General features: G+C 57.6%; 1 protein-coding gene across 2 annotated transcripts in view; it reads left to right on the forward strand.

Annotated features, from left to right (window-relative positions):
* Positions 1-6,817: 6,817 nt before the first annotated feature.
* ZBTB16 (zinc finger and BTB domain containing 16) overlaps positions 6,818-16,648 on the forward strand; it is a 53,269-nt gene continuing 43,438 nt past the window's right edge. The window contains exons 1-2 of one of the 2 annotated variants that reach the window (XM_058819084.1): positions 6,818-7,017; positions 7,734-9,071. In XM_058819084.1, coding sequence (XP_058675067.1) covers positions 7,804-9,071 — 1,268 coding nt within the window. In that variant the 5' untranslated portion in view covers positions 6,818-7,017; positions 7,734-7,803. Of the gene's footprint in view, positions 7,018-7,647; positions 9,072-16,648 lie in introns of those variants that run through there. The other variant, XM_058819085.1, reaches the window with a different exon arrangement.

Here is a 16,648-nt window from a genome sequence, read left to right on the forward strand (position 1 = left end):
CAGCCACTCGATCTTTTTGTCCTGGTGCAAGGAAGGGGAGGAGGAGGAGGAGCCCCTTTGGCAGAAGTTTCCCCAGCTGTGAAGGCATTTTGAGTGAATATTTAATGCAGAGATATGTTAAGGCAGGGAAAGGAGGGGGGGAGTCCTCCATGAGTGTGGGCTTTTGTTTGTCCTGTCAGAAGCAGTAACGTGTTCTCTGTGCACACACAGAGCACATAAATACATATAAATATCCTCTCCCCTGGAAAAGGGAGAGCAGAGGATTGTGCAGCTGGAAATGGGAGATGGAGAGATGGAATGAGGGCTGGAGCTGTTCACTGAGCCTCTGGGATTCGGGATGTGGCTTGCTCCCTCCACAAATGAACTTGAGCATCATGAGGGTACAGACACTGCCTGCTTCCAGTGAGACTGGGGGTGCTGCTTGTGGTCCTGGATCACTTTTTGGTTCTGAACTCTAAAGCCATTCAGGGGCTCCTGGAAACCATCCTGTTAAAGGAAGGGAGTTCTAAGTGTTGATCTTATGCTCGGAAAAGCATGCAATGAGTGTTTAGCTCACCTGGAATTCTTATTAGTGTCTAAACTTGGATGTGATCCTACTGGAGAAGGAACTGGGTGGAGGTGCAGCCCTGTACCCCACTCCTGAGGGGACTAACCAGCATGAAGGGTGTCTGGACAGGCTAACATCTCCTTCCCCAGGGCTGCATCCTTCCTGGGGAGAGTCAAAACCAAAGGGAGACAGGAAAAGCTGGATGAAACTGGAACACAATCCCTCACTAGAGTATCCCCTGTTTTGAGAGGCAGAACAAGCCCCCAGAAGTGCTTTGCCGAGGTCCTGGTGTAGATTCTGCTCTATTTAAAGGACTTTTTTCTGGGATGAACTTTACCGAACACACACGCAGCCTCCACAGCACCATAAAGTCGGGGCTGACATTTAATGCCTCGACACATTTCTTCCCTTGTCCCGTGCAAGACATCAAGTATGTCAGGTTAAGAGAAGAGAAAAAGAGGAAAAATAATTACACAGTAAATTAAACAAGGCCACCCCCCTCCCACTTATTAGGGCTTCATAAGCTGCTACCTCTGGCTGGAGCTCTCTCGAATAAATACGTACTGAGGGTAACACTAAAAATAGGTCCTGTGCTGATGGTTGGGTCACAGCCTGCTAGAGGGAGACATTTTTATTTAATTACAAGCCCAACAGCGTGTTGCTGGGGGGGAATACATAAACACAGTGCTCGAAGCCCGGCTGTAAAGTTTGTGCTCCTTCGCTGAGTCACTGTGGCTAAATTCCCCTTTGTGTGGGGGATTTAGGGGAGGAATGTGGGAAGGCTGGCCCAGGCTGCCGCCCTCCTGAGTCACTGCTCAGCTCATCCTGCAGCCCTGGCAGGCTCAGGGCCCTAAGCCACTAATTAGCCTCATTGTCTTAGGGCTGCAGCATCCGTAACCTAGCACGGGGAAGGGGGGAGGACGGAGGGACAAAGCTCCATGAGCTGCATCTCCTGGCACTTGCGTTCTGTGCGTCACAACCCACCTCTCAACAGCCCCAGAGGGACACTGATCCACTCCTTCCGTGGGATGGCATTGATTCCGTGATGCCTGTGTGCCAGCGAAGTTGTGACTTGGAGCAGTGCTCGTGAGCAGGAAGGGGTTTGTGCACAGAGCATTGGGTGCAGCGGCCTCGCTGGGAGCTGTGGCTGTGAGCAGTGTCACACTGGGAGCTGTGGCTGTGAGCAGTGTCACACTGGGAGCTGTGGCTGGGTGCAGTGTCACACTGGGAGCTGTGCATGTGAGCAGTGTCACACTGGGAGCTGTGGCTGTGAGCAGTGTCACACTGGGAGCTGTGCATGTGTGCAGTGTCACACTGGGAGCTGTGCATGTGAGCAGTGTCACACTGGGAGCTGTGCATGTGTGCAGTGTCACACTGGGAGCTGTGGCTGGGTGCAGTGTCACACTGGGAGCTGTGGCTGTGAGCAGTGTCACACTGGGAGCTGTGGCTGTGAGCAGTGTCACACTGGGAGCTGTGGCTGGGTGCAGTGTCACACTGGGAGCTGTGGATGTGAGCAGTGTCACACTGGGAGCTGTGGCTGGGTGCAGTGTCACACTGGGAGCTGTGGATGTGAGCAGTGTCACACTGGGAGCTGTGGCTGGGTGCAGTGTCACACTGGGAGCTGTGGCTGTGAGCAGTGTCACACTGGGAGCTGTGGATGTGAGCAGTGTCACACTGGGAGCTGTGGCTGGGTGCAGTGTCACACTGGGAGCTGTGGATGTGAGCAGTGTCACACTGGGAGCTGTGCATGTGAGCAGTGTCACACTGGGAGCTGTGGCTGGGTGCAGTGTCACACTGGGAGCTGTGCATGTGAGCAGTGTCACACTGGGAGCTGTGCATGTGAGCAGTGTCACACTGGGAGCTGTGGATGTGAGCAGTGTCACACTGGGAGCTGTGGCTGGGTGCAGTGTCACACTGGGAGCTGTGCATGTGAGCAGTGTCACACTGGGAGCTGTGGCTGTGAGCAGTGTCACACTGGGAGCTGTGGATGTGAGCAGTGTCACACTGGGAGCTGTGGATGTGAGCAGTGTCACACTGGGAGCTGTGGATGTGAGCAGTGTCACACTGGGAGCTGTGGATGTGAGCAGTGTCACACTGGGAGCTGTGCATGTGAGCAGTGTCACACTGGGAGCTGTGGCTGTGAGCAGTGTCACACTGGGAGCTGTGGCTGGGTGCAGTGTCACACTGGGAGCTGTGCATGTGTGCAGTGTCACACTGGGAGCTGTGCATGTGTGCAGTGTCACACTGGGAGCTGTGCATGTGAGCAGTGTCACACTGGGAGCTGTGGATGTGAGCAGTGTCACACTGGGAGCTGTGGATGTGAGCAGTGTCACACCGGGAGCTGTGGCTGTGAGCAGTGTCACACTGGGAGCTGTGGCTGTGAGCAGTGTCACACCGGGAGCTGTGGCTGTGAGCAGTGTCACACTGGGAGCTGTGGCTGTGAGCAGTGTCACACTGGGAGCTGTGGCTGGGTGCAGTGTCACACTGGGAGCTGTGGCTGTGAGCAGTGTCACACTGGGAGCTGTGGCTGGGTGCAGTGTCACACTGGGAGCTGTGGCTGGGTGCAGTGTCACACTGGGAGCTGTGCATGTGAGCAGTGTCACACTGGGAGCTGTGGATGTGAGCAGTGTCACACTGGGAGCTGTGGCTGGGTGCAGTGTCACACTGGGAGCTGTGGATGTGAGCAGTGTCACACTGGGAGCTGTGCATGTGAGCAGTGTCACACTGGGAGCTGTGGCTGGGTGCAGTGTCACACTGGGAGCTGTGCATGTGTGCAGTGTCACACTGGGAGCTGTGCATGTGTGCAGTGTCACACTGGCTGCCCGCTCACGTGGCAGTGACACGCTGATCCTCGTCGCTGCTGCTGTGCCTCTGTCGCGTGCTCGAGCGTGCCCGGGTGGCATCCCACATCAGCAGGGCCAGGAGGCTGACAGGCGTGTGGGGAAGGGCAGACAGCGTTTCTGCAGTGTGACAGCCCACACATGTCCAGTCAGCTCTGTCTGACCTCTCAGGCTGTGCAGTTCTCCTTTCCCACAAGAGCAGGCAGCTCCTGTGCAGCTCCATTGGGCTGGCTACAGCTGACTCCAAAATAACTTACTTTGGGATCAAGTCAGTGTGGAGAGCCCCTATCCCACCACCCCAGGCCACAGCCCCCCATCCAGTTGTGTCCTCAGCGTGGCTCTCAGGTTCCTCTTGTGCAGCAGGCAGGGCACAATGAGGGGCCTGTTCCTGGCCCCTCCACTCCCCCGGGCTGCCACAACGCACGCGGGTCCGGTGTCCGCGCTCGGACGGAGCCTGGTGCTCATCAGTGGGGTTCACAGGAAGCTTAATGCACCGTGGCTGCACACTGAGCAGCTTTCCTGGGGCTTCCGCCCTCCCCCTTGCAAACAGCTTTCTGCATTTAGGCTTTTTTTTTAAATAAAGTCTAACACGTTTAATCATCTTTTCATAAGCTGTCAGCTTGCCGCGCGCCAAAGCAGAGCAGTGCGCTCTGCCCCGGCTCCCGGCAAAGCAAATATGCCTGGAGAAATCCTGCTCCTGGGAGCGTGCACACAGGGCTCAGGAGCTGTGAACTCTCCTCTGGGTCTGGGGTGAGATCAAAAATCAGTTTTTGCAAGTTATGGATTTTTCACTGAATTTGAAACAGATCTTATTTTGCACAACATCTTTGCTCCAGTGTTTCATAATTCAGCTCTGCATCAGCAGCGCTGGAAAACTCAGTATGCTGCAAAACTCCAAATACATCAAAAGCAGAGCACAGCTAGTCCTAGGAAAACATGGGAATGTGCCTGTCCCCCACCCTGTAGGTTCTCTGCAGGAGCAGGGGGAACAGGGGGTGGGCACAGCTGAAGTCAAGGCCTAGAAAGCCAGAGAAGTCGTAGCTGTGTCCTTGCGTGCCTGTCTGGGGTGGAATGGGGAGATTATGTGCCTAACAGCACTGGAGGAGTGTGTGTGATGGAAAAGGGCAGTTGTCTGCAGAGAGTGGAAGAAGCTGCTGGTTTGGGCATAATGGAGAGGAGCTGTTCCTCTTCCCTTTCCATTCATACAGGGGTGGATGATGCTGGGGCACCTTCTGGCTGAAGTTGTCTTCCAGGATGTTTTTTGTGGACTAAGCATCCTGAAAAATGAATTTCCTTTCTTACTGTAATTGCGGAGACTGCTTGGTTTTACTCTCCGTGCACTAGCTGCCTCTTGGAGAAGCATCCCAAGGCTGTCCTTGCCATCATCCCTTGAAATGCAGGCTGCTGCATTGCCCAGTCCTTGTCTTCCCACAGAGCTGGCACTGCTGGCCAGGATATTCCCACTGGGGAAGCAAACATTCACATCTCCCTGTCCAAGTACCTGATAAGGCTGAGGGCTAGAAGTGGATCTGAATGGATCCCTCATTTTCCTGGGGAGGATGCCCATGCTTCACCTGGTCCTCCTCACACAGAAAGCCCTTCCTGAGGAACCAGCGGCTCAGGGGTTTAATGCTGGAGGTTAATAATAATCACACCAGGCAGCACATCATTGCACCGTATCTGGTTGAGAGATTTACAAGTGAAACTCGTGGCGGAGGAAGAAATTGCCTCAATCACTCGGAGTAATGGCACATGGAGAGGCACTTGGGCGTGACTGCTACTTAACACGGAGCCCAGCTTGGCTTCATTTAGCTGCTGGTGCCTTTCTAATAAACACGTTACACTACAAGGTGGGGATTAAGATCAGAAAAGTAAATAAATTAGAAACTGATGGGGAGAGATGGGAGGGAAATGGAAGGTACCGGGAGGAGTGACAAGGGATTGACTCCCATGCCAGGACATGGGGAAATGACCCTGAAGGCCATGACTGTAGCTTTCCAAGCATCTCTGTGGGCCTCACCTGTGGCCTGCAGGTGCTGGGCAGCCCCACGGCCGGGATATGTGGGGTGTCCCTGCTCAGGGCCACCAAGCTGGTCCCTGCCTTCAGCAAATGGTGGCTGTGGGAAGTTGATGTCTTAAACAATTCAGTAGCTTTTACTGTATGTATTAGAGGAGCAACAAAAAGTGCAATGCACCAGTTGACAGGAAGGACTGGGGGGTTAATTTTCAGGATGCTGCCTGGGAATTTAGCCATGGGATTTCCATTATTGCTAATGGGACTCATGCAGCTTAATTTCATGTGAGCTACACTAAAAACATACCTCTAACTGCCTGCAAAATTTCAGTCTTGAAATCAAGCCTTTTAAAAGTTAGAGAAGGGTAAACAAACACCTGAAACCACCGTGTCTCACTATTTCCCCCTTTCAGCTGTTTGGATTTTAAAGTCTGGAAGAGGGAGGAACTCAAGCAGTTTGAGACAATTAAAAACCCCCATCCTGCAGGCACGCTGGCTGCCTGTGCGGTGCATCCCTGCTCTCTGCCAATTACAGAAGCAGAGTTATAACCCCCGAAAAAATAGGAGTAAGCTGATGCCTTACCCTTAACTATAGTACGGTGAGCACGGCGTTATCACACGCGTCTAATAACCCGCGCAGCGCCGCCGTGCATCGCGAGGCCTCCGTTATTAGGCTGTTCTCGTTAAATGACTGCTATCATCTGGTCCCAAAGTACATTAAATCCCATTATAATTATAAACACACTTCCCCATAACGTTCTCCTTAGATTACATTTGCGCTGCTTTACCCCAAGGGTATCTTTGTACTAATGCCGTCCGCATTTGTTGTTTTAGCTGAAGACACCGGGCCCTGCGCTGGCTGAGTTGTGCCACGGGTGCGGCAGGGGGGAGGGAAGGAGGGAGAGCTGTGCGGCTGCCACCCTGCCCCGAGGATTACAGCGGTCTCTGGGTGCGCTGAGCGTGGGCACCGCCGAGGAGCTGAGCACGTTCTCGCTCGAGGATGCTCAGGGCACGCAGAGCTCGCTCGGTGCGCGGCCCGCTGCTCGTGCCGCTGCCTGGCGCTGCTGTCGGTGTCACGGTGCGGCCGGCGGCTCCCCGTGGGTTTCGCTCCCTTCCCGAAGGCGACCCTTGCGGCAGAGCCCCATGGCCCGTCCTGGGGAGCGGGCACCCGCCACACCTCCGCATACGAGCGGTGCCGTCACGGCGTCACTATTTTATCGCGGGGGGGTGGGGGGGAAGAGAAACCAGGTTCGTCGGGGCGACAACGTGCTGGGTGTCACATCATGTCACGAGCTCCCGGTCGGAACCCGCCACCGGACCCCAAAGTGGGCTCCGAGGTTGGTTTTTGCCGTCCCCACCCCCGGGGCCGGGGGTCCGCCCAGGCGCGGCCGGGGGGCGGCTTTGTCTGGCGCGGGCGCGGCGGTGGCGCAGCCGTCGGGGCGGTGGGCGCAGCCCGTCGGGGCGCGCAGCCCCGCTCGCCGCGGGCCCGGTGCCGCTCCCCGGTGCCGCTCCCCGGTGCCGCCGGGCTTCCGGGTGCCGGGCTCCCCGGTGCCGCCGCCTCCGGCTCCTCCATGTTTGTTGTCGGCAGCGCTGTCCAGCCGCTCGCTGCCCGCAAGGTGCGGGGCTGCGCGGGGCGGGGCGGGCCCGGGCGGGGGCGCCCGCACTCAGCTCGGCGCGGGCGGGGGGCGCGGGCGGAGGGCGGGGGGCGGTGGGTGGGGGCGGCCTGACGCGGGCGCGGGGCGGCCCGTGGGCCGGCGCCGCCGTGATTTGCTGCGCGGCGCGGCGAGCGGCGGCGGCGGCGATGAGAGCGGGCAGTGCGAACTGCCGGAGCAGCCGCCGGCCGCCGTGAGTGCGGGCGAGGGGGGGCGGCACCGGGACCCCCCGCCCCGGCTCCGCCGTGGGGCTGCGGCTCCGCCGCTTCGCCGCGCACCTGATGGGGCCGCGCTGCCGGCGGGACGGGGCGGCCGGGGCTGGAGCCGGGCGGCGGCGGGGGATGCGCACCTTCCTCTCCCTTCCCTCCCTCGCCTTCCCCGGCCGGCGGTAGCGGGAACGCGGCGCCGGCAGCTGCGGATCCGCCGAGCGGCGCGGAAACTTTTGGGCGAGTCGCTGCCGGGCTGCGGGCTAACTTCCCTCTCCCTCCCCGCTCCCTTCTCCCCACTCCCTTCTACTCCCTGCTCCCTTCTCCTCTCCTTTCTCCCCCCGGCTTTCCTTTCTCCCCCTCCTTTTTTCTCTTTTTTCCCCTTTTCTCTCTCTTTCGTCTCTTCCCTCCCCGCTCCCCCTTTCCCGCTCCACTCTTCTCCTCTCCCCCTCCGCCTTTTGTTTTCGCAGATAGTCGGCACACAAAGCTGGTCCCAGATTTGAGCGACGGCGAGACACCCTGATGTGTGAGCCTGGGGCGTGCCATGGATCTGACTAAGATGGGGCTGATCCAGCTGCAGAACCCCTGCCACCCCACCGGGCTGCTGCACAAAGCCAACCAGATGCGCCTGGCGGGGACGCTGTGCGACGTGGTCATCATGGTGGACAGCCAGGAGTTCCACGCGCACCGGACCGTGCTGGCCTGCACCAGCAAGATGTTCGAGATCCTCTTCCACCGCAACAGCCAGCACTACACCCTGGACTTCCTCTCGCCAAAGACGTTCCAGCAGATCCTGGAGTACGCGTACACTGCCACCCTACAAGCCAAGGTCGAGGACCTGGATGACCTGCTCTATGCTGCCGAGATCCTGGAAATTGAGTACCTGGAGGAGCAGTGCCTGAAGATCCTGGAGACTATACAGGCCTCCGAGGACAATGACACCGAGGTCGCCATGGCTGATGGAGGCGCCGCCGCCACCACTGAGGAGGAGGAGGAGAAGAAGTCGAGGTACATCAAGGGCCTCTTCATCTCCAAGCCCACTGGTGAGGAGGGTGGCTATGCTGGCATGGCCAGCCAGAGTCTGCTGGCAGCCACAGTGGAGCAGAGCCCCTCTGCCTCCGCATCCTACTGCTCCCTCTCTTCCATGAGCCCCACCAAGGCGGCGGTGGACAGCTTGATGACCATCGGGCAGTCACTGCTGCAGAGCGCCCTGCCACCCAGTGCCCCCGAGGACTCTCGCTCTGCCACCGCCCGCCGCCCCGCTGGCCTCGCCGAAGTCAAGACTGAAGCAATGCAGGTGGATGAGGCCTCCAGCCACGACAGCCCCCGGACCGCCGAGCCCGGTGCCTCCAGTGGGGAGAAGCCTGACGAGAAGGGCAAGGAAGGGCCTGGCACCCCGACCCGCAGCAGTGTCATCACCAGTGCCCGTGAACTGCACTACACCCGCGAGGAGGGCACCGAGCCACCCCCCGAGCCGGGCCAGGGCCTGCCGCTGGGGCCGGAGCCGTGCGCCACTGCCCCGGGAGAGAAGCCCTTGGGCATCTACTCGCTGCTGCCGAACCACAAGACTGAGCCGGTGCTCGGCGTGCCGCCCACTGCGGCGTCCGCCCTGCACGTGCAGCCGGCCCTGGCTGTCTCCATGGACTTCAGCGCCTATGGTGGGCTGCTGCCCCAGGGCTTCATCCAGCGGGAGCTGTTCAGCAAGCTGGGGGAGCTGGCAGCTGGCATGAAGACAGAGAGCAGAGCCCTGGGTGAGCAGTGCAGCGTGTGTGGGGCAGAGCTGCCGGACAACGAGACCCTCGAGCAGCACAGGTGAGTGCGAGGCCGTGCCGTGGCATGCTGCACCAGGCAGCCGGGATCTGCCAGAGGGTTTTGGTTTCTGGCTTAGTGTCAAACGTGCTGGTGCAAAGTTTCCATCATGTACCCCATAACCAGTTTGTGGAGTAGCATTCTCAGAGGGATGGCTGTTGCAGCTCCCCCGGGTCTGTTACCATGCCAGAAGGTTCCTTCTAGTGAGTGCTGGCTGGGGACGGCCCGGATGAGCTGAGGCCATCGGTGTTTCCTGCGAGCATAAACACCACCAGTTTCCCTGGCTGGCATCAACCAAGCAGCTCACAGTTGCTGCCCTTTGAGTTTAGGGATCTGCGTGTGGAGAGAAGCAGTGGGGACAGGCAGCGCTCGCCCACTCTGCTGAGAGCTGTCCCCCCTGTGCCAGTGCCGGGGCACGCCAGCGCGGGCAGTGGTGGCAACATGTGGTGATTTGCCAGCCCGGGGGATTTGTGCCGCTCAGCTTTCCGGTTTATGAAACATTTACACTTCGCAGAAAGTGGCGCGGGGGTCAGGCTGGGTAACGCCGGGGCGAGCGCAAAGGGCTCGGGCTGCCGCAGAGCCGCGGGTCTGTCCCTGCGGGGAAGGTGAAGGGCTGAACCTCCAGTGGCTGCAGAAGCGGCTTCGGGCTGCCCTGCCCGGGGTGGGGGTCCGTGCTCACTCCCAGCCCCGCACCCGGGGCTTGCTGCGGGCTGGGTGCGGGTGGTGGTTCCTGACACGTGAGCTCAGTGCTCCGCTGTTTACTGCCTCCTGCTCGCGGTACAGGGACCGGGGCTTGTTCCCTCATTTGGCTGGGGAAGGGAGCCACGTTAATTGCCACACCAAAATCGGCGTCACTAGTCAGATCCCGTGGCTCTGAACGTGCTGCTCTGGCCACCGCCGTGGCTGCAGCCCCGCGACAGGACAGCAGCGTCCCGCCTAGGGAAGACATCACCGGCGCGCTGCCGTAGCATCTCCCTGCCTCCCCTGGCTGCGCAGCCTGTCAGGTTTTAATGAATCAACAGGTTAATTAGTCCTGATGCGCACAGTGCTCGGGGCCGGTGTCCGTGCCGGCACGTGCCTCCGGCGGGGCAGCCGGTGCCGCTCGCCGCCCGCCAGCGGGTCGGGATAGCGGCTGCCGGAGCGGCGGCTCCCGGTGCGCTCCGCCCGGCGCGCTCCGGGTGCGGGAGCCGGGCTGCGGGGCCGGGATCCTCCGCCCTGCGCGGCCCCGCGGGCGCCGCCGGCATCGCCCCTCGCTCTGCCGCAGGGACCCCTCGGGGCTGCTCGGCTCCGTGCGGGGGCACGGCCGCTCTCGGCTTTGTTCCCCCTCCGGCGAGCGGGAGAGCCGGGCTGGCGCTGGTTACGTCCCCGAAGCCGCCTCGGCCGTGCGGTGATGCAGACCGAACGTCACCGGGAGAGCTGCAGTGAGGGCTCAGGGAGAATTTTAACGTGCCTTTCTGCCACGGTCTCAAGGCTCTCCCTTTCCCCCTCCAAGCCCAGAGCAGCGATTGCTGTGGCCGCGGTGGGGGCGATGCTGGGGCTGTCCGGAGGCTCCTGTGGCCAGCCGTGCATCTGTCCGGAGGGAGGGAGAGCTGCGCGGTCGGGTCCTTCCCCCGGGGTCGAGAGACGAGGGAGCATGGCCCAGCTGTCCAGCACGGCAGCCCCTATTTCACAGCGCCTTCCCGGGCTCAGCCTGCTTTGACAGCCGCGGCTGCAGCCGTAGCTTATTTCTCACTTGTTCATGATGTTAACGTGAGCCTGGGCACACGCCATGCTCCGCGGGGCTCGGGGTCTGCCTGGAGCATGCAGCTCAGCGCTGGCCCCTGCCAGTGGAGCCTTAAAGGCAGTTGCTGAAGCCAGCACCAAACTCTGTTTGTCTGTTCTTGCTTTCTGACCGATTACCTGGCACTGGCAAACTTTGCAGGGTTAGCCAAATCCTTTGAGCCGTGTTTAAACTGATCTGTAAGACCGTCCGTGTTGAAAGGCATTGGGTAACAGTCCAATGAACTCACTCCCTGGCCCCCAAAGTCGAAATCCCAGGCGGTTTGTGTGTAGACAGGGTCTCATGTGGCTTTTTTATAGTGTTTGCTTTCTAATACGTTGTGAGAATTACCATTTGGGGAGGATTTGTGGGATCCTATTGTATTCATGGAGCTGTTAAACAGCATCTGCGCTGGGCTGGGATCTGCAGCTCTGCCGGAGCAGCTCTGGTGGCAGCTGCACCGTGCTGGCTGCGGGCTCCTCTTCTCTCCCTGCCTGGTGGTGAGGGGGCCGGGGGTCTGTGCCCTGTGCTGGGGTCTGGGCAGCATCTCCCCAGCGCTGGAGGGGCAGGATGTGCCGGGGGCAGCGCGCTGTCGCTCGCTGACTCTCGCTGACCTCCTTCTGCCGTGCTCTCGCTGCTGTGGTTTTGCTTTCCGACCCCGATGCGAGGCGGAGGTGCCCGATCAGAGCCGTTCCCAGCTGTGCCGAGCCGGGGGCCAGGACAGGGGGCAGGGGCGGGGGTACCTCTCTGTTCCATGGGCGTTTGGCTGCCAGTGTGACAGCTCCCACGTGCCAAGCCCCAGCAGGTGACACAGCCCAAAGCCACCCAGCACCAGTGCCGCTCATTCTGCGTGCCGAGCCTGTTTGCAGAGCACAGGCAGCCCATGCATATGGCAGGGCTGTTTGTTTACACACACACATGCCTATAGAAGTGTAAACATATATGTTTATAGTCTTGGAGCCTTCTGAGTGTTGTTCCTGTCTTCATTGGGAATCACGTGCAGGAAAAAGGAGAGCAGAGGGTTGGGTTGGCCTCGGCGAGCACAGGGGGCCACTGGCTCTGGGTGACAGACAGTGCCTGAGGGACAGTCATCTGCCTTGGCCCAGTGTGGTAACACAAATCCTTGGCCTCGTGGCAGCGTTGCCTGTGCCCTGTCATACCCAGGAGCACTGAGCTGTGACCTTTGGGGGGCCAAGTGGCCACAAGCCTGGGCACTGCCTCTGATCAGGGTTTTCAGGTCCCTGAACCCACTGGCTGCTGCATGATCCATTTTCTTTCTCCCTTACCGAGCTTATGATTTTGACTAATTGAGTGTAGATTGAGTCGTCGAGTCTTTAATTTTTTTTATAAAAGATTTCCTTCTGGGTTCAGCAAAGTTCAAACTTAATCTAATGTTAGTATTGATCGTCACTTCTAATTGCAGACAAAAAAGCCATAGTTCAGTGGCCCTGTTGGGGGCTGTTTTGTGACGGAATACCTCCAAGCTGTAAGGTGAGAGCTGTGCCGAGCTGCCAGCTGAGCCTGGCATAATTTGTCACCGGGAACTAAACACCTTAAAACTTTAAAAAAATGAAACCGTGTCTTTTATAAAGTGATAGCGACTGGGAAGGCTGCCAGTGGGGATGTGATCCCATACGCTTCATTTATGGCACAGCAAGGACCCCAAGCCAGTGGGGGATTCTGCCCAGGAGTTCCCCACCACGGCGATGCGGCTGCGGGCAGCACATCACTGCGAGAGAGAGATGCTGGGCTGGAGAGAAAAAGTGATGATGGTGATGGTGGGGCAATGCTCCTCGTGGGCTGACTCTGGGTGGAAGGTGCTTGCCCTCATGTCATGTGGGGAGCCTGTACCTTGGGGAAGGCTTCCATTCCAGCTGCCAGGTCTGTTCTGCATTGTGAGGTTCCATGGCTGAGCTGTCAGCTAAAGATGTGTGTGCTCCAATGGGGGGTTTAAGGGCAAGGGTGAGGAGGCTCGCTGTACCCCAGTGGCTGCTGGCCAGCCACTGTACCTCAAACTCCAGATTTGTGCCCTCTTTTCCCATTGAAGGACAGAAAAGCAGTGGAACTGCCTGTCTGCTACCAGCAGCACCAGTGTTCAGGGCAGGGATCAATGCTCCCACAGTCTGAAATGCTCCTGCTTGGGAAAACTGCAGCTTCCCATGGGGATCCAGCCTTTGGCTCTTCCTCTGGCAGCCTCACCTCCCCTCTCTCCACCTGGATTAGCTGAGCGTTGTACTGCTAATGCCATTAGGCACGTTGGCACTGCTCGGCATGTCACAGTGAGAAACAGATGCAGTGTACCATTAAAGCAATAAACGTGATAAATTGGATCCCAAGTGCTTTGTGAGATGTTATTAGTGTTAATTTCAGTAGCCGAATACAGTAGTTGTTTTTTATTTCATTTTAAGCATTTGTCAATTTATGTTCCACTGCAATTTAACTTTCAAAAAAAGGAGGAAAAATGGAAAGCAAGCGAGGGAGGGAAGGAAAAGCCAGGGCAGCAGCCCCCCAAACTCTGCCCATGATTACTTCCAGAGTTGGAGGATGACCTGGCAGCTCTTGTTTCTCGCTGATGGGCCTTATTAGCGGCACCTGGCATCATAAGGGGCTAATGGAAACCAGCGTTGCCGGGCCCGGCCGCGGCGCAGGGCAGCCGGGCGAGGAAGCTCTGATTAGCTTTATGGGCAGGGGGACGTGCCCCGCTCAGGAAATGAATGTTGCAGCTAAGGTCCACGGCGCTGACCCCGAGCGTGTAACCTGTGAGCGCTGGCCGAGACCCCGCGCAGGATGCTTGGGATTTCGGGGGCTCTCTGGTTCTTGTCATGGGCAGAGCGGGAATACAACGTGGTATGTTGCAGCCTTGAACTTTTGATTTATTCAGTGGGTGACTTAACCATTTCCATACTCAGCTCCGAGTGTGGAGGGAGAAAAGCTCCCTTCGGCTTCCGCATAATTCCATCCATTATTCTGCATCAGTTTAGTAATGCATGCACTGCATTTGAAAGCGAAGCTCTGAGGTTCCCATCAGAAAACACCTATTTCTGTGTGGTTTTTGTTTGTTTGTTTCCCCCTGCCCAGTGAAACTCTGGTTTCTCCTGGCCATGATGCCTGGTGCTTCTGACACCTTGCAGAGGGACGTGCAGGGGTGTGATGGGGTCATTGCCTGCTCTCTGCCTGGTGTGCAGCCCCTTCCCCAGCACCCCTCAGTTCCCAGGGACCAGGACCCCACTGGCTGCAGGGCTGGGACCCCAGTGCTTGAACCTGCCACACTGGGGACACTTGGGGGGCTTTTGCCCAGAGCTGGCTGTTGCTGCACAGCTTGATGAGATTTGCAGAGCATCCTCGTACAGCAGTTGGTTACAGTGCCTTTGCAGCATTGTACAGAGGGCCCCTCAGAGAGCCTGTGCTGGCTCAGGGGTGACTCTGCCCACCCTTTCTTCCTTTCCCTGTGGACCATAGGAGTGGTGCGGAGCAGCCTGGGCTGTTGGTGACGGAGCATTCCTGCAGCCTTCCCTGCTTCTGTGGGATGTTGGCTCTTCAGTTACACCAGTCTGTAAATCTGTTTTCCTTGGATAGAGTAAAATGATCTGCATTTTCCTTTTTGCCTGCAATTAGCAAGATTTTTCTTTTATTCCCCCCTTGCCCCCCTTGACAGCTTCAAGAGAGGCTTTAAATGAGTAATTACTAAATATTTCCCAGCAGCCAAACACGGGGCCATGGCATCTCCTGTTGCAAAAGTGAAAAATATTTCTGTTTGCAGTTAATTTTAGTGGCAGGCAGATCATGTTAACTGGGTGTAATTGCTTCCAGATATGGCAGAGGGTTTTGTGTGTTGGGATGAAGGGTCTGGTAAGTGCTCACTTCCTGTGTAAATTAGCCTATTCCATTCATTCCTCCTCACCCGGCAGTCCTGGCTTGTGTCACTCTGCCGGTGAGGGGTTCTTCTCCCTGGCCTGGCTCAGCACTTTATGGTGGGATCAGTCCTTTGCAGGGCATCGCTCCCTCCTTTGCTGCAAGGGCTCTGCAGCCAGTGACCCGCACAGAGCTTGGCGTGCACCCTGGCCCTGGCAGAGATTGGTGGTGTGACAGGTACCAGCTGAAACAGGGAGGGTGGCACAAAGGGAATTTCAGACAGGATATCATATGAGCAACAGGGAAAGGTTCTTGCATCGTTTGGAATAAATGCAGACATGGCAGGGGAGTCTGCGTGTGGCCAGACACCTTTGTCACATTGGCCGATGAGTTTCCAGTGCAGTCGTGACATCTACTTTTGTTCCCAGTTGCTCAGAGCTGCTGTGGGGTATTCAGGAGCATCACCTCTGTGTCTGTTCTGGACAATCTTTATCCGGGCTGAGGCGTGCCTGAAGCCCTTGGTTTCGGTGTGGAACACGCTGGTTCGCGGTGGCAGCGCTCTGGGTAACTTCTGTGCGGACAGCAGAGCAGCAGGTACCTTTGGAAGAGCACCGGTGCTGTTGGACCACGTCACTCACAAGAGGTCGATTCCTGTTTTTGGCAAGAGGTCACTGTGCATCTGAAGGAGGGAGCGTTGCCCTAGAATCGGGGTTGCGGGAGCGAGCCTTTGTGGCCCAGGCTTGCGCGCTGGCCAGGGGCCAGGGCCGCCCGGATCATTTTCGCTGTAGTGTTCTTAACTGATTTTAAGAAGATTATGGTTGGATACGCGCCCTGCTGTGCTGGTTCAGGTTTCCATCGGCCTTGGTTGTCTCATTGCTGTTTTATTGGCACGTTGTTTAGCAAACAAGCGGGCGATGCGCGATTGAGGAAAAGCCTCTCCACGTAGGCACATAGCGCAGAGCCCGGCTAGAGCCGGCCGGCCGCCATAAATCAGCGTTAAACGCCGTGCTTTGTTCGGGTGTCAGCGCAGAGATGGGCTCTTATCGGCGTGTATCAGCCGCGCTGATAACCCCGCGCTCGCTCAGCGGAGCGCTGTGTGCCCGCACCGCTGCTGGGCTGCGCAGCACCACGGTGCGCCCTGCTGCAGAACATGCACCTCCACCCTGCTGCAGCTTGGGCCGCAGCAAGGGCCTTGCTGTCACCTTGGTCACCTATGGAGAAGGGAAACAGCATAAAAACAAAGAGAAACTCAAGAAACCGCCAGCCCCAAGCACCAGGCCTTGTCCATCGCCAGACTTGGGGACGTGTTTCATGGTGGGTTTGGCAGTGTCGGGGAATGGTTGGTTTCGGTGCTGTCAGACATTTTTCCCAACCTCTGTGATTCTCGAACACTGACCCTGCCAGAGTTCAAGGAGCAGTTGTGCAATGCTCTCAGGCACATGGTGGGATTTTGGGAATGTCCTGTGCTGTGCCAGTAGTTGGATGTTGATGATCCTTTTGAGTTCAGGCTATTCTGTGATTTCCACACCAGGTACTGCACCGTTACAACCCACATGTGGTTTTCCACTCCATCATAACTACTGAATGTGCTTTTATGCTCTTGCCACTGAGTCTGGGGATGGTGCTGGACTCCACATGCTTTGCCCTTGGTCACCTTCCCTCATTCTCATCTCTATGGAGTATTTATAGTAAATCATATTAGAAAGGAGTGCTAAGGAGGAAGCATGATTCATCCTGCTTGAAACCACCACTGACATAAATAAAGGCAAAGCGCTTACTACGTGTTTTTTATTATGGTATTTAGGGACAGGTTGTACTAATTTTGGCGAGCACAGAGTAAACCCAGGAAGGCTATGACTCCAAGAAATCCAGTTTCACCACAGCACAGGCAGTGTTTTCAAAAAACTCAACCGAAACCCAGGCGGCCTTCTTGAAAGTGCACGTGCATGGCAGCACAAGGCTTTTGGGG

The sequence above is a fragment of the Ammospiza caudacuta genome, chromosome 23 (genome assembly GCF_027887145.1).
Source record: "Ammospiza caudacuta isolate bAmmCau1 chromosome 23, bAmmCau1.pri, whole genome shotgun sequence".
Lineage (NCBI taxonomy): Eukaryota > Metazoa > Chordata > Aves > Passeriformes > Passerellidae > Ammospiza > Ammospiza caudacuta.